This window comes from Acinonyx jubatus, chromosome D2 (genome assembly GCF_027475565.1).
Source record: "Acinonyx jubatus isolate Ajub_Pintada_27869175 chromosome D2, VMU_Ajub_asm_v1.0, whole genome shotgun sequence".
Taxonomy (NCBI): Eukaryota; Metazoa; Chordata; class Mammalia; order Carnivora; family Felidae; genus Acinonyx; species Acinonyx jubatus.
In genome coordinates this window covers 76,161,223-76,183,903 of record NC_069393.1, presented here as the reverse complement: position 1 = coordinate 76,183,903, position 22,681 = coordinate 76,161,223, and the positions used below count along the sequence as shown (strand labels likewise).

At 48.8% G+C, this 22,681-nt stretch overlaps 1 protein-coding gene across 16 annotated transcripts in view; it reads right to left on the bottom strand.

Annotated features, from left to right (window-relative positions):
• Positions 1-9,982, bottom strand: part of TACC2 (transforming acidic coiled-coil containing protein 2) — a 210,728-nt gene extending 200,746 nt beyond the window's left edge. For 12 of the 16 annotated variants that reach the window (XM_027063276.2, XM_027063278.2, XM_027063280.2 and 9 more), the window contains exons 1-2: positions 9,831-9,981; positions 8,860-8,960 (exon numbers count right to left, since the gene is read on the bottom strand). Coding sequence is in view for 1 of the 16 variants with exons in the window: in XM_053207327.1 (XP_053063302.1) it covers positions 9,831-9,848 (18 nt within the window). In the remaining 15 variants the exon portion in view is untranslated. Of the gene's footprint in view, positions 1-8,859; positions 8,961-9,830 lie in introns of all 16 variants that reach the window. The other 4 variants (XM_053207318.1, XM_053207326.1, XM_053207328.1 and 1 more) reach the window with 3 other exon arrangements.
• Between the last annotated feature and the right edge of the window lie 12,699 nt (positions 9,983-22,681).

Genomic DNA, 22,681 nt, shown 5'->3' with positions numbered 1-22,681 from the left:
ATAAATACGGAGCTTTTTTGTGTACCAAGCACTGGGTGTTCGAGATCTCTTTGATACTTACAGTGGAGCTATGGGGTAGGTATTTTCTTTTCTTATGGATGAACACCCGAAACCCAGAGGGATCGAGTCACAGGGTCAAAGACCAGCAGAGAGCAAGAGGAAGGACGGATGGCCCCAGACCCTGCGTTCATGAAGGAAGTGATGCTACTACCTTGGAAGATTCTTCAATGCCGTTCAAAGGTAGTTGACGGCCTTTTTCTCTCGTGTCTTTTTCTGCTCATTTACTTTTGGTAGATCATGGAGTTTTTAGCTGTTGGCAACTGGAGCCGGTTAGGAGGGTCCCGGCTGATTGGGCCACCTCCTCCCTGATCTGCGGACAGGGCCAGGTTTGGGAAGGTGATTTACTGCAGTGGCTGAGATAGCCTAGCAGGGCTGGGTAGGCGGAGCATTGCTGGGAGGAGCCAAGATCACCACCGGGGAAATGGAGCCTGGGGCCAAGTGTGGAGGAGGGGAGACTGAAACGTGAGAACCAGCACAGCAGCTGATGGGTGCAGAAGCAGCCTGTGGGCGGAGGCCGCAGCTCAGAAGGAGATTGCGATGTCCAGGTCAGGCCGATGTCCCATTTCATATGCTGTGTGCAGGGTGGGGAGGTGCAGGGAGCTGGGAAATCAGAGACAAGATCGTGCCAGCCTCGGTGACGACGCGGAGACTCAGAGAGGTTTTGCAACTAACCTCCACTGTCCCGTGAGAACAGCCTCTTGGAATCTGCTGATCCATCCCACCATCCTACCGAGTTTTCTATTTGGGGTTTTCTCTTCTCTTGTTTAAAAAAAAAAAAAAATTCTTTTTTGTATGTGATAGAAATGTATCTGTTTTGGGGCGCCTGGGTGGCTCAGTCGGTTAAGCGTCCGACTTCGGCTCAGGTCATGATCTATCTCACAGTCCGTGAGTTCGAGCCCCGCGTCGGGCTCTGTGCTGACAGCTCAGAGCCTGGAGCCTGTTTCCGATTCTGTGTCTCCCTCTCTCTCTCTGCTCCTCCCCCGTTCATGCTCTGTCTCTCTCTGTCTCAAAAATAAATAAACCTTAAAAAAAAAAAAAGAAATGTATCTGTTTTAAAGGCTTAAGAAGTTTTGATTTTTCTTTTGCACTGAGCATGCTGGGTTGTGAGTCCTGGAAGAAACCTGGGGATCATCTTCAACACCCCCTTCGCAGATGGGGAAGCTGAGGCTGAGAGGGTAGGAAAGGATCGGCCCTCGTCTCCCAGCAAGCAGGGGCTGGGACCAGATGTAGACAGGCATGCTTCTAGCAGGCAGAACCCCGCCCCCTCCCCAGCAGGCCTCTCTGCAGGCTCTGCAGTCACCTCCCGACCAGACCAGCAAGGTCAGATAGGACCCGCCTTCCCTGCCGTGGCATTGATTGCCCTCCGGCCATGTGGCATCCAGCCCGTCAGGTCCTGTGCCAGCTGGGGATGTGGGAGGCATTGACCGGAGGAGTCCGGGTTAGGCTTGCTTATTGAAGGTGAGCTCAGCTGCACCTGACCAGCAGCGACTTGGGCCGCTTGCCACACCCGGTGACCCCAGCCAGCTGCTTGTTCCCACAGATGGCCCCAGCAGGCGGGAGACCTCATCTTCTCCCCCCCCCGCCCCCCCCACGGGGCTGAGTTCAGTTGTTCTAACTCCCTCCTTTGCACAGCTGAGCGTGGCGCTACTTATAGCTGTGTTATCATGTTCCTGTTTGAATACAAACAAACCGCCGTAGCCTGGGAAGGGGATTTGTTGCGAGACCTCGCCGGCCAGCTTTCTGCTCCGGCAGGGACCTGGCTGCTCTGTGGGGTTTGAGGGACGTGTGGCTCTTCCTTGCCGCTCTCCCCCAGCCTCCTGTGTTCTCCCTCGCCCATCTCTGAGGCCACCGAGAAATTTCGATGGGAAAAGGCAGCCTCGACGCACGTGAGGACTGAGAGTTAATCAGACATCTCCTCTCATGCCCCCGAGACCAGAGGCCACGTCCCCAGCCCTGCTCCTGGGGAGAGGCTGGGTCGGTATTCAGCTGTTGCTTCTCAGCCTCAAACCTACTGTTTCCCGGTGCTGGGGACTCTGCAAAGCCACTTCTGCTTTGCCAGCTGCTCCTGGGAGGCCCTGCAGGAGGAGGCAGAGGCCAGAGGTGGAAGGAGGAAGGAGAGATCGAGTTCCATCCCTGTCTGTTTCCCCGGTCCTGGGAGCAGCACCCAGCCTGCAGCCTTCACCCCCGGGGGGCAGTCACCTGCTGTGTAGCACTGGGATCCTGTCTCCGGTTGTCCTGATGCCCACAGAGCTCGCCTCATGGCTGGGCCTCCCTCCACAGGGGTCCGGGGTTCCCTCCAAGCTTCTACTTTTTAATAATTCCAGCTTCTTTGTGCCCCATAAGCCCTAAGTGTGATATCTGCCTCCTGTAGCTACCACCTTCTGTCGCAACTCTGAGTTTGCTTTTCTGCCTTGGCATTTACTTAGATAGCCATTCTTTATGTCAGATTCTCTCTGATAGAATAACTGGGACATTTCTGTCTTCTGACTTGACTGGCTGCTACGCTGGCAGAGTTGGGATTCCAACCCAGACCTTCTTTCTCCTGGTTCAGGATTCCCTGCTCTGGAACCCGATAAATGTGTGTTCCATTCCATGAATGAACAAGGTGAGTTCCCCCCATTCATCAGTTCTGACTTTAGTTAAGATGTGGTGAGGATTCCCCACCAGCTCTGGCAACCCACGATCACCAACAGGGGCAACCTGGCTGATCTTATGGACCGCCTTCTTAGACGGTCCTCAAGGACCACCCTAAATTTAGCTTCTTCTGGAACCACACCGAATCTGCACACTTTCAGCTGCATGGCTGAGAAGTAGTTGCTGAGAACTAGCCAGCCCACAGATGTCCACAGCCCCGTGAAGGATCCCCGCCGAGAGAGACCAAGAGAAAAAAAACCCAGAGGAGCCGCCGAGCCCAGCCCAAACGCCAATCCATGGGATCAGATCCTAAAGAGTTCGTGTTTTAAACCCCTAAATTTTGGGGTGATTTGTTCATGGCAAAAGCTAACTGATAAGATCTCCCCCCAGAGGGCCCATTTAACTTGCCTTCATACCAGCCTACACCCAACTGTGACTATCCATCCTGAAGATCTGTGCAGTGAAGCACAAAGGATGTCACGTGACAGACGACCGATAGATGGATCATATTCCTCTCCTGTGGTAAGATGACAGTTTACAAGCATGGCCCCTTGACTAGTGGCCCCTAGGGTCATCGTGGCTGATGCCAGACTATCCCTGCACTCTGAGGATGAAGCTCTGAGTTTACATTATAAACAGTGCCTGGCCTCTTAGCCTAAAATGGAACCATGAGGCCATATATTGGTTTGCAGTAAGAGGTCTCTTTTCTTTCTCTTTTCTTCCTGCTAAAACAGATATTTGATGACACCTTTAAATATAAGGTTCCCCTTCTTCGCGATCTTTATACAGTCCTTTGCAGGCTGGGTGTTGGCAAAACCATATTGCTTAGAAAAGCAAGCTGTTGAAACCCACAAACGTTCAGACATCAGTCGAATCCCAAAGCTAAAGTGTGCTGTCATTTTTGGAAAGCAAATACAGTATGAACATAATTGAGAACTGCAGGCCCAGGGGAGGGTTGGGGGGTGGGGGGAGACGGGATGAGACACGACAGAAATCTTGAGTGTGGATGAGATATCAGTGCCAATTACGGCAGGGCCAAAATGTTATACTGATGAGCTATATGTTAGAGCTGAACTAAGAAGCTGAAGATATTTGCCTTCTGCAGGACGTAATAAGTCTTTGCAAATGCAATTACTAGGCCTTGGAGAGGGTTTCAGCTACCATCAGGGAATTTTATTATGTAAAATGGAGAATCACTTTTTAAGCCATTTGTCCTTCAGACAAGTTTATTGTAGACTTATCTTTAAAAATTTAAGGAGAGAATAATCACTATATAATTTAAAAATTCTTACAAACGAGGCTTTGTTAAGTCCCATTTGTTCCAACTATAGTTCTTTTCAGCAAGAACAAAAAGGACATCTTAAGCAAATTTTCCTGTGTGTGTGTTTTTAAAAATTTTTTTAATGTTTACTTACTTTTTGAGAGAGAGAGAGAGAGAGAGCGAGCGTGAGCGGGGGAGGGGCAGAGAGAGGGAGACACGGAATCCGAAGCAGGCTCCAGGCTCTGAGCTGTCAGCACAGAGAGCCTAATGTGGGGCCTGAACTCATGAACAGTGAGATCATAACCTCAGCTGAAGTCGGCTGCTGAACCGACTGAGCCACCCAAGCACCCCCCTGTGTTTTTTTTTAATTAACTTTTGAGGTAGCGACCTGTCTCTCCATGTTTCCTCCCCAAAAGATATAAAACAATGAGATAGAGAAAGTAAATAAATGTGTGCAACAACCAGACCCTCAGGATAACTTGAAGGCAGGAAGAAAGCAGAGACAGTTAAACAGCACTCTTCAGAGTAAAGTGAATAACAAGAGGAAAGTGAGACGATCCAGGGGCGTGATTTCTCATGCGCCCATCCTCTGCCCTCCACGAATCTTTGTGGAAAGTGCAGGTAGACTGCCTAATGTAGAAAAACAGTGGCTGGGGCACCTGGATGGCTCTGTCGGTTAAGTGCCCTACTCATTATTTCAGCTCAGGTCACGATCTCACTATGAGTTCAGAACCCCGAGCTGGGCTCTGTGCTTACAGTGCAAAGCCTGCTTGGGATTGTCTCTCTCTCTTTCTCTCTCTCTCTCTCTCTCAGTAAATAAGTTAAAAAAAAAAAAGAAAAATGGAGAAGTTGGAAGGAAGCTAACGAATGAAACCTACATTGATCTACAACTATTCTCGGAATGATTAAGTTTCCTCGTTGGACTTCAGATGTGGGGCGCCACGCCTCCAGTGGACCTCAGTCCAAGTGTTGCTTCCCAAGCCCCAGCTCAGCCCCTCTCTCTCACCCCTGTTGGTTTGGTTTCTAGGACTACGTATAGTGTGAGCACTACCCGGCTTCCAGAACGTGGGCCTGAGGACGGATCTTGCCATGTATGAACACAGCTCCCAAAAGATAACTTCCTGAATTCCCTCCCAGGAGGATCTGCCCATTTGATAAGAAGGTCTGGTACTAATGACTGACTGCCCATGGGCACCGTTCCTTCTCTGTCTAGTTGCTTCTCCAAGGTTGACGTCTGTGATTAGGTCATTCCCTGCACCCCCCCCCCCCCCCACCTGTTAACCAAGACAAGCCAACCTGAATCTTCTTGTTTGTGCTAAACGAGGGAGAGGTGTTGGCAAAAGCATCACCAGTCCCGGGGCGGGAAGACAGGCTGGCGCTGGGGGCGAGGGGAGCACACCCACCAAAGGCCGGAGAGCACAACTGCCACCGGGTGATGCAGACAATAACATCACCAAATGTTCTCCAAAGAACTGGAACACACGAGAGGATGGTCTTGTGACTGACCAGGACTCGGGGCTTGGTCGTCTCATCTGTTTGCTATGAAATATGAGCCACAAAATGACTCCGTCAGATCCTAACTTGAGACTCATTATCAGCTTCTAGCAGAAGCATGGTCACCGGAGCTGTTTTCTGAACCACCCAGACTAAATACGAACGCATGGTTTGTGAGCCCCCGGAGTGACCAACAAAATTATGTCCCCTGAAAATGAGCAACCTTGGCCCCACTTAAAAGTGATCACTCCAGGGGCGCCTGGGTGGCTCAGTCGGTTAAGTGTCTGACTCTTGACTTCGGCTCAGACCATGATCTCAGGGTCCGTGGCTTCGAGCCCCATATCGGACTCTGGGGACAGCGCGCGGCCTGATTGGGATTCTCTCTCCCTCTCTCTCTCACTCTCTTTGCCCCTTCCCTACTCTCTCTCTCTCAAAATAAATAAACTTAAAGAACAAAGATCACTCCAGCTGCACCCACATCCATACCCTTTACTGCCCCTTCACACATAATGAGCACAACCAGAGAGAAAGAATCTTCCATGGTCTAAGCCTTGCAACCCTGGATTTGATAAGCCTGAAAGGCAACTACTCTGAGGAGAAGCCATCCTTTGGTAGGGGCTGGGAATTTCTCTGGGGCCCCGGAAAACCGACCCACAAACCAGCTTTAGTCATTCCTGAACCGACGTGAGCAGCTCGACTACAGAAAGTTAGCTCCCTTTGCTAGAACAACATGGGCCCGTGTCTCTGGGTTTAATCTCTTTCTAATTCTTCGGCACCAATTCTGGCACCGGGCTCTGCCGAGGCTGTTCCCTGACTTGCGTGTGGAGCAGAATTTCCCCTTTTTAGGTCACAAACTCAGAGCGCTCCCTCATCCCAGCAACTCTCTGCCCCGGGTCAATTTTCAACACCCTCCTTGACGGCATTTATGAAACGCTGGCAAGGTGGCCGCTGGGTTGACCCGTTCCTGCTCTCCACATCATTTCACGGGACTGAAACATGCACACCAACCAGCCACAGCAGGCCAGGGGTATGGAAACACATCGACGTCCATCTCTTCTAAACACGGCTGAATTAAGGGCCATAGGACCGAGGCTGTGGACCCTCCGGTGACTCTCAAAGCATTCAGACGAGCCCGCAAAGAGTTGTCTTCCTGTGTTCGTTCCTTGGGCAGGGATGGCTGCTTCCTTGTAGTCTTGCCACCCTGGAGCGTCCGACCCCCTGCCCCACCTCCTGTGTGGGGTTGGACCACCTCACCTCGGCTTCCACTCTCGGGAATTGGAGATTTGGAGCAAGGTTGCATCATAGTGAGTTTTGTTCTCTACTGGCCGATATCTCACAGTCTGGTGAATTGCACCTGTCCGGGCCCCCCAGTGTTATGCCTTACACCCCGCACACCCTGGCCCATTCAGCACACACTCTTGCGTGCAGCTGGCGGGTCTCATCATTGCAATCCGCAATAACGTCCACTCCCATTGGGGCGCCTGGGTGGCTCAGTCGGCTGAGCCTCCGACATCGGCTCTGGTCATGATCTCGCAGTTCGCGAGTTCGAGCCCCGCGTCGGGCTCTGGGCTGACAGCTCGGAACCTGGAGCCTGCTTCAGATTCTGTCTCTCTCTCTCTCTCTCTCTCTCTCTCAAAAATAAAATAAAAAATAAACATGAAAACATTTTTTAAAAAATCCACTCCCATAGAATCATACACTCGAGCGAGGAAATTTCAAAGGCCCGCCATTGGCCTTTGCTCTGAAAATGGCTCGTTTCTCATTCTCCCCCATTCCCTACCCCCCACCAACCCACCTCCTAGACACTGCTGATGGCATGAGGGGTTGATTCTGGCTTAAGGTGGGCCAATCAGATTTTCTCTCTTGACATGTAATAGGGCCCCTGGAAGTCAATCAAGGGGCGGGGGCTGCGTGAGTCACAAGGCAACGAGGAATGGAGGCTGGAATCCATGCCAGAGAGACCCGGAGACTGCGCTTGATCCTGTGAGGGACGAGCAAGGTTAGGAGCCCAGCAGACACCAGCCCACCCTCAGGCCAGAAGGACGTAGGTGCTGGCTGAGAAGCCGGGACACAAGGAGTTGCTACAGCCCACAGCTACGTCTTCTCAACTGATCCCCCAGCTCGTTTCCAGGGAGTTTCTGTTTCTGGCAACCAGTGTTCCCTGACTGACACCACACTCAGAAGTTGCCCGTGACCCCCCTCCCCGCCCAGTCCCCATCCTGCTTCAGCATCTCCGTGGCATCTGACATTGTCACCCCCGCCTTCCCCCAATGGGTCTGTCCATTTACACAGGTGCTCCAAAACCCGGCTCTGCTTGGCCTTCTCCAGTTTCTCTTCCCTGCTCTCAGGGAAGCCATTTAACAAGATCCAGGATTTGGGGCAGCCGGGTGGCTCAGTTGGTTAAGCATCCGACTCTTGGCTTCGGCTTAGGCCATGATGTCACAGTTTGTGAGACTGAGCCCCACGTCGGGCTCTGTGTCGACAGTACAGAGCCTGCTTGGGATTCCCTCTCTCTCTCTGCCCTTCCTCCGCTCTCTCTCGCTCTTTGAAAATAATTAAATAAACATTAAGAAAAAAATAAGATCCACGATTTGGTCTTAAAGCCGGGTGTCCTCAGAAGATTCCACTGGTTTCCATAGCCTCCCCTGGCCGAGTCCAGGCGGAAGCCTCCAAATCCAGGCCACGGCGCTCACTTCCTCCCGCACCCACTGTGTTTTTAACTCTGGTGGCAGTTTCTTCTTAGATGACTCACTGTCACTTAACCTCTTGAAATGTAAATTTACTTCTCTCTTGGTCAGGCCAAACTCTGTCTTGACTTTCCCATTTCCACCGACAGGACTACGCTCTTCCCGTCACATTCCCCGGGACCCTCGCGGCAATTCTGCGCCATGATTGCTCCTTGGGATCTGCCCCCCCCTCCAGCCCAGGTGCTGTGGTTGTGCGAGTGTAGCTTACAACTATATCCTCATTCCCAGCACCTGGTACACGGGGGTCACTTGAGCGTTTGCGGAAAGAGCCCAGGGGACGAATGCGTGATAGACTGTGTTTTGATTTTCCCTCAATTTCATTCCTCTTGTCTCTCCAATGCGCATCCACCAAGAACTCTGGGTTCTTCCTTCCCAGTGTGTCATTCACGGTCCCCTTCCTCCCCATTCCCTTTGCTTCTGGGTCGGACCCTCATCACTACCCATTAGAGCTACTGCAGGAGCAAGCGGGTCTCCAGGTTGTGATGACAAAACTGACCCGTGGCATCCTAGGAAGATGGAGGCAGCAGGGATTTCAGCTCTTCCCAAATCTCCCCGTGCAAACAGAACACCAAGCTAGGAAACCCCAAACCTAGGGACTTCGAAAACAAAACTGGAGCATAAGGCTTTTCCTGAACATCAACCCCCAACGGCCACGAGACCCACCTGGTGTTGGTGTCCGTGCAGGAGGACGTGGAGGGAAGCAACGGGGCACGGCCAGCTGGACCCCAGAGCAGGACAATCCCGAAGTCGCCAACGGGCATTCACTGGGAAGGACAGTGTGCCGATTTGGAAGCAGCAGCTAAAACCGGAGGGGCTTTGCCCCCTCTACACACGCACATGAGGACAGTCCACACCAGTGCGTACGCGGTATGCATGGGGTAAGGGGTGGAAGTCTGTGCGTTCCTGTTTCATGGAACGTGCTATGAAATAGGACCCACAGGCGCACGTACACGCTCACGCTCCACTGTGTTTTACTAAACTGTAGGATTTTCGAATAAGGCTTAGCATTCTGCATAACCTGAGTGTGGCCTGATGATCCAGTTATAACTGACACCAAGTCAGGCTCGGAAACACACGATTTTTGTTGAAATCACATGCAACTCCGAGTTGGCAGCCACAGCATCGAAACCGGCCTGAAAAGGCACTTGTGTGGGTCCAGAGAAACACTGGCAGACGTGACTGAGTCAACACCGTCAGGAGTTTTAAAATAACTTTTCCCCCCATAAAGTCGTGGTGCGTCGGAGCCTCAGGGGCCTCTTAAATCGTCATTCCACAGAACTGTAAATACTTGAAAATCCAATTTGCAAGGGGCAGAATCATAACAGAGGCCAGAAGAATGAAATTTCATCCAGCCAAACCCTTATTTTATGAACGAGGAGACCAAGGTCCAGATCAATGGGGACTTATCCTACCAAAAGGAAACAGTAATTTACGGGAAAGAAAAAATACAGTTCATGCAGCTTCGGGGACAAGGGGGTGAAGGGCGTGGAAATAAGCACAAATGTGCCTTTAGTTTCCCTTTATAAGGAAAGAAAAGAAAGAAATGCATTTATCCCTCTAATCTCAGTAGCCAAACCAGTTTAAAGCCACACGTCGTTCAAAGGAATAAAGCTGTCAGGCTGAGACTTACTTACCCAGTATCCTCTCAGCATGAGGAGCAGAGAGCTGGGAAAAGGCCCTCTCTTCCTGATGTCAGGACTTCTCGGCACTGCCCTCCGCCCGTGGTCTGTCTTCCCCCAGGATCACATGGAAGTGTTCTATAAATGTGCATTGGCTTAAGGTTGGGAACGCTGGCCTGGAAGCAGCGGCGTGTAAGCAATCTGACCCAGGCCAGGCGGCAGCTTTCCAGAAGGCTCTGCAGCCCTGAGGGAGGATAACAGGGGCCAGGGCGGTTGCAGGTATCGAGAGCCTGCAACTCTGTTCTCCTCACTCTGAGTTTATTTGGGATCCGAATTCAGTCTCCACTGCCTTGGGTTGCAATTTAATTTACTTGGGGGCCGTTCTATATTTTGGCTAGGACCAGCCACTTTTCAAGACTCAGCAGCCTTAATAATAAATAAAAACAAAACACACCAAAAAAAAACCCCTATAAAATGAGAAGTGCTTCCGGTTCAGCTCCCACAGACCTCATAAAATCCAGTTGTCCTTTTTGGAAATGTCACGGTGCTCCCTTGAGACAGGGAGAATGAACAATCGCTCTTAGGCCATTTCTAAATGGCAAAGCTACCTAAAATTCCGTCAGTATTTCGTGGGTCAAATGCACAACCATACAACGAAAACACAGCAACCATCAGAAAGAGTGTGGAGGTCTTTATGTACTGACCCTGAGAACTCCCCAAGATATGTAGGTAAGTGGGAGAAAAAAGTAAGGTACGGGACAGTATGTATAATATGCTATCATTTGTATAAAACAAGGTATACGTGTATGCATACATCCTATCTTATGTGTGGTATGTGAATTCTATGCTCTGAAAGAATCATACCACATGCTTATAATAAATAAATTAGTGACTCTAAAAATTCACACAAGCGACTAGTGAAGGGGGGAGCAGTTGCCGCCAGGAAGGGGCAGAAACCAGGGAACAGGGAAAGGGGGAAGATTGTCTCCTCACGTATTTCTTTTCCTATTCTAGGAATGTGACCTCATGTGTATAGTCGTTTGTCAAAGAAAAATTTTAAAGTAATCTCATTTCCATTAGAAATACTTAATTTTCAAAATTGCGATTCAGGCAGGGCACTGAATTCAATTAACCATAACGTGGGCGCACACACACACACACACACACACACGTGCACATTTTTTTTTTTTTTTTTTACGTATTTAACATCTTTGATTAGGTTGAAATTCCTTAAGAAGACAGAGTTTTGAAATAACAAAAATCCTGGCCTACGCAGGAGCCATCTGTGAGTTCCGATCGAGAGTCAGAGGGCTGGACATCTGGCCCCGATGCATCTCCTCTGTAGCCATGACTTAGAGCAGGTGCCCAGGTGCCTCATCGTGTGTAAAACAGCCCCACAGCCCCCGCTCTCCGTGGGCCCAGCGTGTCCTAAGCAAGACGATGTACAGAAAAGCCTCTGAAAACAGAAAGCCTTTATTCAGGAACAGAGTCGTTCACGGTGATCACATCTTGTAAGATTTTTCTGAAGTTCTTGTGTAATTCAACACTCAGATCGTGGAAGGCAAATTCCCCCTGAGAATAAGCATCAAGGAAAAGGGGATACTTCCAGAGGGCCTGTATCTTCTTCTGTATTTTCTTACCCTGTGCAGGGCGCCTTCTTGTAGGTGACCTCCTGGCATGTCCCGGGGGGGGGGGGGGGGCGGTGCGGGGGGCTGTGTTCAGGACTTCTACGTCTACCTTCTGTTCCCACTTTATTAAACCAGGAGCATTTTTTAGTCCTTGCCTGAGTACCAACGCAGAACGCCTGGTTGAAAATGCTTTGAGATGTAAAAAAGTTGTTTTTTTTTTTAAATTTTTTTTATTACACTGAAATCACTAGTCAAAGTCCCGGTGCCTAGGAACAGGGTGGAGGGTGGTTCCCACAATCCCAGGACAAACCGCAGACAACTGCTCGCCGGCTGACGTGGCGCCACCGTGTGGCGACATTGCCAGTGCAACTTCTATCGTCCATTTGACCCGTCAGCTTTGAAAGGCTTCTCCACCAAGACACTAATTCATTAACAAAAAGAAAATAATGGTTTGCATTTGGCGAGATTTGAAATCTTTTCAAATTTGCTCATAAAGCGAGGTCTCATCAATATTTTTTTAAATTTTCATTCATTTTTGAGAGAGAGAGACAGACCAAGTGCGAGCGGGGGAGGAGCAGAGAGGGAGAAGGAGACACCGAATCCCAAGCAGGCTCCGGGCTCTGAGCTCAGCGTAGAGCCAGATGCGGGGCTTGAACCCATGAACCTCGAGATCATGACCCGAGCCGAAGTTGGAGGCTTAACCTACTGAGCCACCCAAGCGCCCCTCATTAATATTTTTACTGCTACATTCCTATCTTGCCCAATTCAAATTCAAATAAATGCAGCCCTACTGAAAATGACTGGCAGATGGCAGAGAACATGAGAAGAACAAAACATTTTGCAGGCAATGCTTAGAGCTGCTGGTTCTTTTAAAATTCCGAGGGGAAAATAATTCAAAGTTATGTTATGACAGTAAACAGGTGGATTTATGAAAATAAGAAGATAATGTTTACGGCCCATTATCTCTCTACACAGTGAAAAAGAAATTCTCATTAATGAAGCAGACAGAGTTCCTCTCCTTCAAGAATTCATTGAAGTGATAGCAAAGGAATTTTTTTTGTTGGGACCCTAATGAAGCAAACTGGGACAGAACATCAGTCAAGAGACTGCTCCATGTTTGTGGACATCGGGAAGAGGACTGAGGTCTGGTAATGGAGGTATCAGGCCACCGCCTAGAGTTGGGGTAAGAGAGAGTGGTGGGGCTTCGACCCGAACAAGACCCAGTCTGCACTGTAGACCTAGGAGACGCTCTGAAACACCAGGAACAATGGAGGGAAATGAACTGAGGTTCAAAATTTGAAAATTAAAAGTTGGTATAAGCAGAGCCTGGGTTTTCACCGTGTTCTATCCCCCTGATGCCCGTCGACCAGAATAAAGCAAAATCAAACAAAACCCAAACCTCCCACATAGTCCGAAATAAAAAATTCAATAGCAGGTCGAAGGCAGACAAACAAACAAACAAACAAACATGTCCCAAAATAGAATGAAAGAAAGATTTAAAATAGGAAAAAAATATGACAGGCTTAGAGAATCAATCCACGAGGTCCCGCATCTCATTAACGGAGATGCAGACATGAAACAAAAAAGTGGAAAGAAGAAATTATCAAGGAATGAATGTAAGACTATTTCCCACAGTTGAAGCAGGTGAATCTCCAGATAGAAAGGGCCCAGTAGGTGCCTGGCACAGTATCTTACAAATCCCTCATGGGTCTGCGTGTTTCTTGGGCTCTGCTAAGTGGTTCTTATGTTGAGGGAGGGCTCTCACAAAACTGTCGTCGGACGAGAGCTAGAACTGGAGCCATCTGAAGGCTCGGGGGGTTGGACGCCCAAAAGACTCACTCACATGGCTGACAGGTGACACAAGCTTTGGCTGCTAGCTCGCCTGTGACCTACACATGGCCTCTCCATGTGTCTTGGGCTTCCTCATAGTACAGAGGATAGGTTCCAAGAGTAAATGTTCCGCTAAACAGAATGTGGAAGCTGCCAATCTCTTAAGGCTTGGATCCAGAAACTGGCACTGTGTCACTCCTGTATCCTATTGGTCAGATGGTCGTGGGGCCCACATTAAAGGGGAGAAAGACATAAATCCCCTCTGTCAGTGGGAGGAGCTTCAAAGAATTCATGGTCATCTCCGATCCACCACCAGTCTTAAGTATTTCTAGAAACAGATCACAGGTCACTTATCAATAATGAGAATCAGAACCAAACTCATTTTTCCAGAACTGTCTCCCTTGGACACCACACTCCAGCTACCCGTGCTGAAGTTTCCTGAAGTTTCCAATATGCCAGACTCCTTGAATCCTCACAGACTGCTCTTTGCCGTTGCCTCTGACCAGAATACAATTTCCCTGTATCTTCACGTGACTCAGTCCTTCTCACGATTCAAGTCTCATCTCAAATGTCACCTCAGAGAACATGTCCTTGCCCAGCATATCTAAAATAAGTCACGATCAGCATTTACACCCTTAGCCTTGGCTACATCCTTCATAGCACTAATCATTACCAAAATGTTATTTTTGGTCTTGCTTTTGTTTATTATCTGTCTCCTCTCTAAGAGCAGGGAGTTTGTCTCATTCTGCCTGGTATCTCCAGCACGAAGACCAGTACCTGGAACGGGTGTTGAGTGGTTCAGAATCTGTTTCAAGCAGACAAAGAAACAATGTCTCTAAATTCCTGATGAAAAAAAAAAATATATTTTCCATTCAAAATTCTATATCCAGCCAAACTATGAAGCAAATGGAAGGGTGGAATGAGACATTTTTCAGATTCAAAAAACTTGCCTCAGTAAAACCAGGGCATAAACCAAGAAAGGCGTTTTTTTTTTTTCTAATGTTTATGTACTTTTGAGAGAGAGACAGAACGCGCACAAGCAGGGGAGGGGCAGAGAGAGGGGGACAGAGGATCTGAAGTGGTCTCCATGCTGACAGAAGCGAGCCTGATGTGGGGTTGGAACTCACAAACCATGAGCTCATGACCTGAGCTGAAGTCAGATGCTCAACCGCCCCGAGCCACCCAGGCGCCCCCAAACTAAGAAAGGTTTTAAACACAGAATGTAGCAGAAGAAAGCAGGAGAGGGAAGCCCCACGGGGACAAATGTCCAGCAAGACTGGGCTTACAGCTCATCCAAATCAAGGGTGTAGACAGGGTCCTGGGACAGAGATCTCCAGAAAAAGTAGATAGTGGACTGGGTGAAGAGGTTGGACACAGTGGACAGTATATTTCTTTAAAGATGCACTCAAAGCAACTAGAAACGACAGAGGGAAGCAAAAGTTTAAGAAAGAAAATGTAGTCAGTAATCCTCTTGACCTCTAGCTCTGCAAGAAATGCTATTCACAGAAATCCAATAATAAAAACATGCTCGCTGATTTTCAGATTTGAGAATCGACCTATAGACAAAGCACAAAGTGCCTACAGGTCGTTACAGAACAGCCTGGATGATTTTGTGGCTGACCTTGTGCTGTGCTGTCCAGATGCCCCTCTAGGGCATCCCTCCCCTTCTGCCCAATCCTGCTTCCTTCCCTTCCATGACTGCACCCCTAACTAAATTCCTGCAGGCCAATGGGTGTCACAGAGAGTGACAGCTGGTGCCAGAAGCAGGGTGGTCCAAGAAAATGGACAGCAGGATAGGATTTGGGAGTGGTTTCACCTGCTACCTGACTGGCAAGGAGGACGCCGTCACTGATGCCCGGTGGCACACCAATTGTCCCTGGTACAATGTGGCAGTACTATTGTTAAAATTGTTGCTGGCGGTGAGCTCAGATGGTACCTCAATGAAAGAAATGTATTCGCTGCTGCGATGTATCAGGTGTTAGTGACACGAAAGGAGTAGTGGCCATAAGGCCATTGCCAAGATGACCGTTTTGGGACAAGAGAGCATATCGGTGAGAGGGATTCATCAGCAACGATAGCTAATGTGAAGGCTGGAGGCCCAAGCATGCAGCCAGCGCATGTGAAGGTTGGTTACAAACAGAAGGATGAGGCAAATAAGTAAATATGCTTACTGATGATAATGGTGACCAAGGTTTCCCACAGTTGAGAAGGGATTTGTAATATGGAAAGAGAAGGCTAGGAAAAAAAAACCTAGAGGTGCTGTACTGGAATTAGAGGTTGGTGTAAATGTGTGGGGTTTTTTCCCCCTTTCTTATTTGAACACGTTTTAAATTTATCTATGTATCTATCTAGGGATAAAGATACAAGATAAATAGGATGTGTTTATCATGTGTGAGTAGGTAAATACGAACATATATTTTCCAGCTCTGTTTCTTTGTTGTTGTTGTTTTTTCCGGAGGTCACCTTCACGTTCAATGACCAGAACAGATTTCATGGAGAAGGTGCTTTTGTTTTTTTCCAATATTTATTTTTGAGAGGCAGAGAGAGACAGAGTGCAAGCAGAGGAGGGGCAGAGAGAGAGAGGGAGACACAGAATCTGAAGCAGGCTCCAGGCTCTGAGCTGACAGTGGGGCTTGAACTCGTGAACTGCGAGATCATGACCCGAACTGAAATCGGATGCTTAACTGACTGAGCCACCCAGGTGCCCCTATCTCTATTTCTTGAGAGGGTCTACAAGCCATGATACCCCGGCATACAAAAGTAGGAGATAGTGCCATAGTCCTGGGTTATCCCCCCACAAAATATTTATCAGCTACAAAGGGAGAAAGGATTCCTTTATGGTGAAGAAACCTGCCAGACACTGGCATGACCAGGTGATCAGGATTCATATCACCAGTGGGGCAGGTAGACCTCGCGTGCCCCTGGGGTGAAGCACCGAGAACATCGCTCCGTTCTGGTGCTATGCCTGCCAAGGATACGCGGCCTGAGTCTGGACATGAGGAAACATTGAGAAGACCCAAGTTGAGGAGAATCTACAGAAGGGAGATTCTTTACAGCTGTCAAGAGTGAAAGTAACAAGAGACCAAGGAGCTGCTCCTGCAGGAGATGAAAAAGAGAGACATCGTGTGATCCTGGATGACATCTTGGACCAGAAATGTCAGGACCCCATTGGGACAAAAGGAGAAGTCGGAATGGGGTGTAATGCCAGAGTTGTAAAGTGTTGATTTCCTGATAGGGGTGGTTGTGTTGTGGTTACGCAGGGAAGAGTCCAGGGTGGCAGGGTCACACTGAGGAAAGAGGGGCATCAAGTCTACAACTTGACCCCAAATAAAGAATAGTAACAGTGAGTATCCACATGGGGCGGGGGGGGGGGGCATAAATACAACTAACGACTGGGGATACGGGAGGTCTTTGTATTCTTTTTTAAAAATATTTCTAAATGTTTATTTTTGAGAGAGAGAGCGCAAGTAGGGAAGGGGCAGAGAGCAAGGGAGACACAGAAACTGGAGCAGGCTCCAGGCTCTGAGCTGTCAGCACGGAGCCCGGCGCGGGTCTCGAACTCACAAACCGTAAGATCGTGACCTGAGCTGAAGTCGGACGTTTAATCGACTAAGCCACCCAGGCGCCCCAAGGTCTTTCTTGTTGCAACTTCTATAAATTTCAATTTTCAAAATAAATTATTTTTTTAAATGGTGATATCTGTGCTCTCAGACCACCTGACCAAATTGTACTAACCCCCCTAAAGGCTAATGGCTTCGCTGGGCCTCTTCTGAGACCCCCACCACCCTGCCCCGCTACAGCCCTCAACTCTGCTGAAAGCACTCTAGGCTGGACAACAGTAACTCCTCTTGGATGAACCAGGGAGTGTGGCACCAGAATATTCACATGACTGGGGTACCTGGGGGGGCTCAGTCGGAGGGTCCGACTTCAGCTCAGGTCATGATCTCTCGGTTCGTGAGATTGTACCCTGTGTTGGGCTCTGTGCTGACAGTGCGGAGCCTGCTTGGGATTCTCTCTCTCCCTCTCCTTCTGCCCCTCCCCTGCTCATGCTCTCTCTGTCTCTCTGTCTCTCTAAGTAAATCAACTTAAAAAAAATAAGAATATTCGTATGACTGAAGAATGCCAAGGTATCATAAATGACAGCAAAAAGGTGAAAGCCACCCAAATGTCCACCAGTGGATAAACTGTAGCATATCCATACAGGGAATATTATTCAGATGATGTTACAACGTGGATACACCTTGAAAACATGATGCTAAATGAAAGAAGCCAACACAAAAGACAACATGTTGATGATTCAACTTACACGAAACATCCAGAATAGACAAGTCTGTGCATACAGAGAATAGGCTAGTGTTTGCTAGGGGCTGCGAGAGCACCGGGGGAATGGGGAATAACTCCGAACGGATATGGGTATGGGTTGGGCCCCCCCCCCCACCCGCCCCGGCGAGGTGATGAAAATGTTCTAGAGTTCACTCTGGTGATGGTTGTGCAACTCTTGTGAATATAATAAAAACCATTGGATCGTATACCTTAAAAGTGTGAATCTTACAGTAGGTGAATTATACCTCAATGACAAAAAGTATCTCACCCTGGCCTTCAGAGGTGAGTAAATTGTTCTGCCTCTCCATTCATCTGGTGGGTCTAAGTACGATCCCTGAACAGCAGCATGGGCATCGCCTGGGAATTAGAAGTGGACAATCAGAGGCCCCCTCCCAAAACCTACTGTATCAGAATCTGTATTTTTAAGATTAATTTTATTTATTCATTTATTTACGAGAGAGCGAGAGTGTGGGTGGGGGAGGGACAGAGGGAGAGAGAATCTTAGGCAGGCTCTACGCTCATCACGGAGCCTGATGAGGGGCCGGATCCCACGACCCTGGGATCGCGACCTGAGCCAAAATCAAGAGTCGGACGCTCAACCGACTCAGCCACCCAGGTGCCCCCAGAATTTGTGTTTTTAATAACCATCCCCTGTGATTCAAATGCACACTAACATTTGGAAAGCACTGGTCTAAAGCATTATTGAGGCCATGGACTTGACTTTTGGGATGACAAATACATAGCAGGCGTGGTCACATTAAGACACCATTTCAATGACATGACATGACATTTAAAAAATGTTTTGAGGGGCGTCTGGGTGGCTCAGTCGGTTGGGCGGCTGACTACGGCCCAGGTCATGATCTCACGGTCTGTGGGTTTGAGCCGCACGTCAGGCTCTGTCCTGGGCGCTCAGAGCCTGGAGCCTGCTTCCGATTCTGTGTCTCCCTCTCTCTCTGCCCCTTCCCTGCTTGCTTTCTGTCTCTCTCTCTCTCAAAAATAATAAGCAATAAAAAAAAAATTTAAAAAAATAAAGAGAAAAAATAAATAAAAAGTGTTTTGAATTTACTGGCCCCTTTGATTTCTTTATTTACAGATCTTCTTCAACCTTAACAAAACGAAAGAAAAGCAAACGGAGGCGGCATCCTGGAAGATGGCATGAGACACTGCGCTTAAGCGTGTTCCAAAATGTCCCCAGGCTAATACCAGCTGTTCGTTTTGCCAGCTGGAAATCTCTCCAGGAGCAGAAGTCTCACCGATCCGCTGCTGGTTACTAAGATGGCTGTAGTTCTGCTCCGTAAAAATAGGGAGGCGGCCGTGGTGCGAAGGCTAATGATCCTTTTTTGACCATTTCGACCCTTCGGCCTCGAGAGCCTGGGAAATATTTATTTGCATGTTTTGGTTGAGAATTTGCACTCATTGTTTCACCGTACAAATTAAAAATTAATATTTATTACATTTCTCTCCCGAAATGATACAATTAACACCTCACTGAAACAGCACAGATTTAATAATCTCTCGCTGTCTCTGCGCCCCAGTCGCACCCCAGGTGACCAGCACGCACGGTGTGTATGCCTTTCTCTGGCTTCATGCTGTATATCTGACGACAAACAGCCCCTCTGCTCTCTGGCCAAACCGCACGGCAGGTGATTCCTCTCCTGTCCACGTCCAGGTGAGACGGGCTCGGGGTTGTACATACGCTTCCCTCTCATACTTGGGTTGCTTTGGGCACCCCGGCCTGGAGGTCTTGACAGTGAAGGCAGGCACGTCCCAGTCCTGGGCTTTGTTTTCTCTCAGAAGCTTTTGGATCAGTGTCTAGACTTAGGGCAGACGCTTGGGAAAAGACAAGTCTCTAGATCTGGAAAGTTCTACACTCGCGTCCCCCCTGCCCCCCCAATTCACATGGCGGACTCCCGTTCTTAACTGAAATGTCAGCTTTTCGGCGGGGGCTTCCCAGACCACCCCAGCTAAAGTTACCCACCCACACTGCTCACCACCTGGTAGGTAACTCCTTCCCACGATATGCTGCCTTTGAATTTCCTCATATTGTCACCATCTGAAATTATTTATCTATTCCCTGTTTGTTGTCTTTCTCCCTGATAAGACCGCCAGCTGGCATCCGCCTGTGACAGCAGCGATCTTGTCTGTCTTGCTCACAGAGCCTGGCGTCTCATGGGCCCTTGATAGCCTTAAGCCGAACAATGTGTGTAGCAGGGCTGTGAATGCTCGGGCCCTATGCCCCCGCCGCCCCCCGAGTGCACCTGCAACCACGGTGGACAGTTTTCCACGTGTCAAGAGCTCCCATGAGTCCTGGGGTCGCCTTTCCGTTCCTGTAGACACTTCCTTTATTTTCCACGAGCCCAGGAGTGTCATACAAATTATGGCATATACAGGACTGAGTTGTGTTATAGCAGGAGACTCTTCGGAGAGTCTACCCTGACACATTTCTGATTATTTCCCACCTTGGAACAAAGCAGTTCCTAAACACCGAGCGACGGCCCCGGCTGCCTCCTGCTCTGCTCTCCTCCCCGCCTGCGCCCCGACTTCCATCCTGGGCTCCTTCTCACCTCAGCTTAACGGCCTTGACTCTGCTATCCAGGTCAGATTCTTGCCTAGCTCCAAATCCTTTCCTTCCAAGCGTCTAACACGGCAGGTAATACACATTCATCTTTGTTTCGCTTGTTTGATGTCTGTCTCTCTCCAAAATCCGTAAGCTCCATGCGTGCAGGGCCTTGCTCGCAGTCTTTAATATTGCATCTCGAGCGTCCAGCCTGTGGCTTAGCACACAGTGGCCCCTCCGTAAACATGCATTAATAAATGAAGCACCCAGAAAAGGGGGCAGGGTTTCAGCACAGACGCACGCAATCGCCAGCACAGCAGGGGCTACTGGAGAAAGAGGGCGTCGAGTTTTTACGAACTACTGCCTTCTGGCAGCCTGGCCGACGAGGAGCGCCAGGATCTCCCTGAGAGATATACTGAATACCAAATCACACCAAGCGACATGTTTATGACACTAGCCACTATAAACGCATCGTGGATGATCTAACTCGGCCCCGGCTGGACATACACCGACCCCACATCCAGCATTCTTAGCACCAGATCAGCTCTGACCAGAAGGATCCCCCAGTGGCTGGCTGTCTTCCTCAGTGCCGGAACTATTAGAAACTTTGTTTCCCACCCGAGAGCGTACACGTTTTCCCATTTGATTTGCGGGAGAGCTGGTACCCAGCCACAGCCTGATGGACACCCTATGCACCGAGGGATTCAGTCCCTCCGCCTCCGCCCCACCCAAAACTCTCCTGCCTCTCTCCTCTCTGCCCGGTGTTCATGAAGGCCTGCTTGCCAGATGTCCCCCTCTGGGTTACTCCTTGCCAGTTCTTCATGGTCATGTCATGTTAATCGGGAGGGTGATCCAGAGGCTCATCTCCCAGGAAAGGAGGAGGGAGTACACTCAGTCAACGTCTTCCCCCGCTCTCGGGTCTCTGCTCCATCATCTCTTTCTGACTCGTAATGTTCATTTGTTAATCTGTCCCCACGTGGCCCCAAGATTGCTGCCTCACTTTGAGCAGCACATGTGGACAGAACGACGTTTGACTAAAGAGGAACATTTCCTCTCAGTGTCTATTTTTATTGTGGAGAAAACATTTCTGAGTAGACCTTCCATAGACTTCTCCTTAGTCCCATTGGTCAAGAATGACCATATTCCACGCCCTAGGTCCAAGGAGGGGAGGAAAGGTGAGTACCTGGGGGTTTTTGTTTGTTTTGCTTTGTTTTTGGCTTCTATGTTGGAAAGCGGGCTTTGACAGTAAAGAAGAAGGGATGGGGAAACAGAGAAAGAGAAGACACGTCTCCCAGCCTCCCTGCAGTTGTGTTGAGGCCATGTGACCAGATGTGAGCAGCAGTGACATGTGCCCATTTGGGTTGAGGCAATTAAGCCAACACACTAATTCTGGACTGCCTGCTTCTAGTTTTCCAGTGTCACAAGGAACATTGTAACAATTTTGGCCAAGGTCCTGTACTGGAGTTTCTATTATACCTAGCTGAAGAAACCCTGATAAACCTTTTACCCATCATGTGGGTTATTCTCCATTTGTCCCCACCCTTACCTCAAATTAACCTCCACCTTTCTTGGGGCTCGGTCACTTAAGCGTCTGACTCTTGATTTTGGCTCACACCATGATCTCACGGTTCGTGAGTTTGAGCCCCACGTCAGGCTTTATGCTGACGGCGTGGAGCCTGCTTAGGATTCTCTATCTCTCCTCCTCTCTCTGCCCCTCTCCTGCTTGTGATCTCTCTCAAAATAAATAAATAAACTTTAAAAAATTATGATAATTTTTATCACAGGTGCTCATCCTAGGTACCGGTATTAGTTTCTTCTTACTGCTTTAACAAATGACCATTAACCTGGTCTCCAATTTATCTTTTTTTTTCCCTTTGGTTGCTCATGCTTGTGGGGTATATCTAAGAAACCATCACCTAATCCAAGGCCACAGAGATTTGTACCTGTGTTTTCTTCTAAGATTTTTATCCTGTTAGCTCTTACATTTATTTAGATCAGATCCATTTTGAGTTAATTTTTATATATAGCACGAGGGAGAGGTCCAACTTCATTCTTTTGCATGTTGATATCCTATTGTCCTAACACAATTTGTAGCAAGGACTGTTCTTTCCCCCTTGAATTGTCTTGGCACCTTTGTAAAAAATCAATTGACCGTGGATGAAAAGGTTTATTTCCGGAGTTTTGATTTTATCCCATCGATCAATCTGTCTATCCTTACGCCAACACCACACAGTCTTAATTGCTACAGCTCTGTAGTAAGTCTTGGAATGGAGGAATGCAAGTCCTGCCAACTCTGTTCTTTTTCAAGATCGTTTTGGTTTCTGGATCCCTTGTATTTCCATATGAATTTTAGGATCAGTTTCATGTCTGTCTCCTCGTGAGACCATGGAAGGCAAAGACAAGTCTCTGAGCCATCCTCGTGATCTACTGTGTTTGTAGGGTGTCTGGCTCATTAGAACACACCAAAACCTCATGGAACTGAATGAAATGCTCCAGGTATTTGTATCCGGAGCTCGGAATGAATTTCC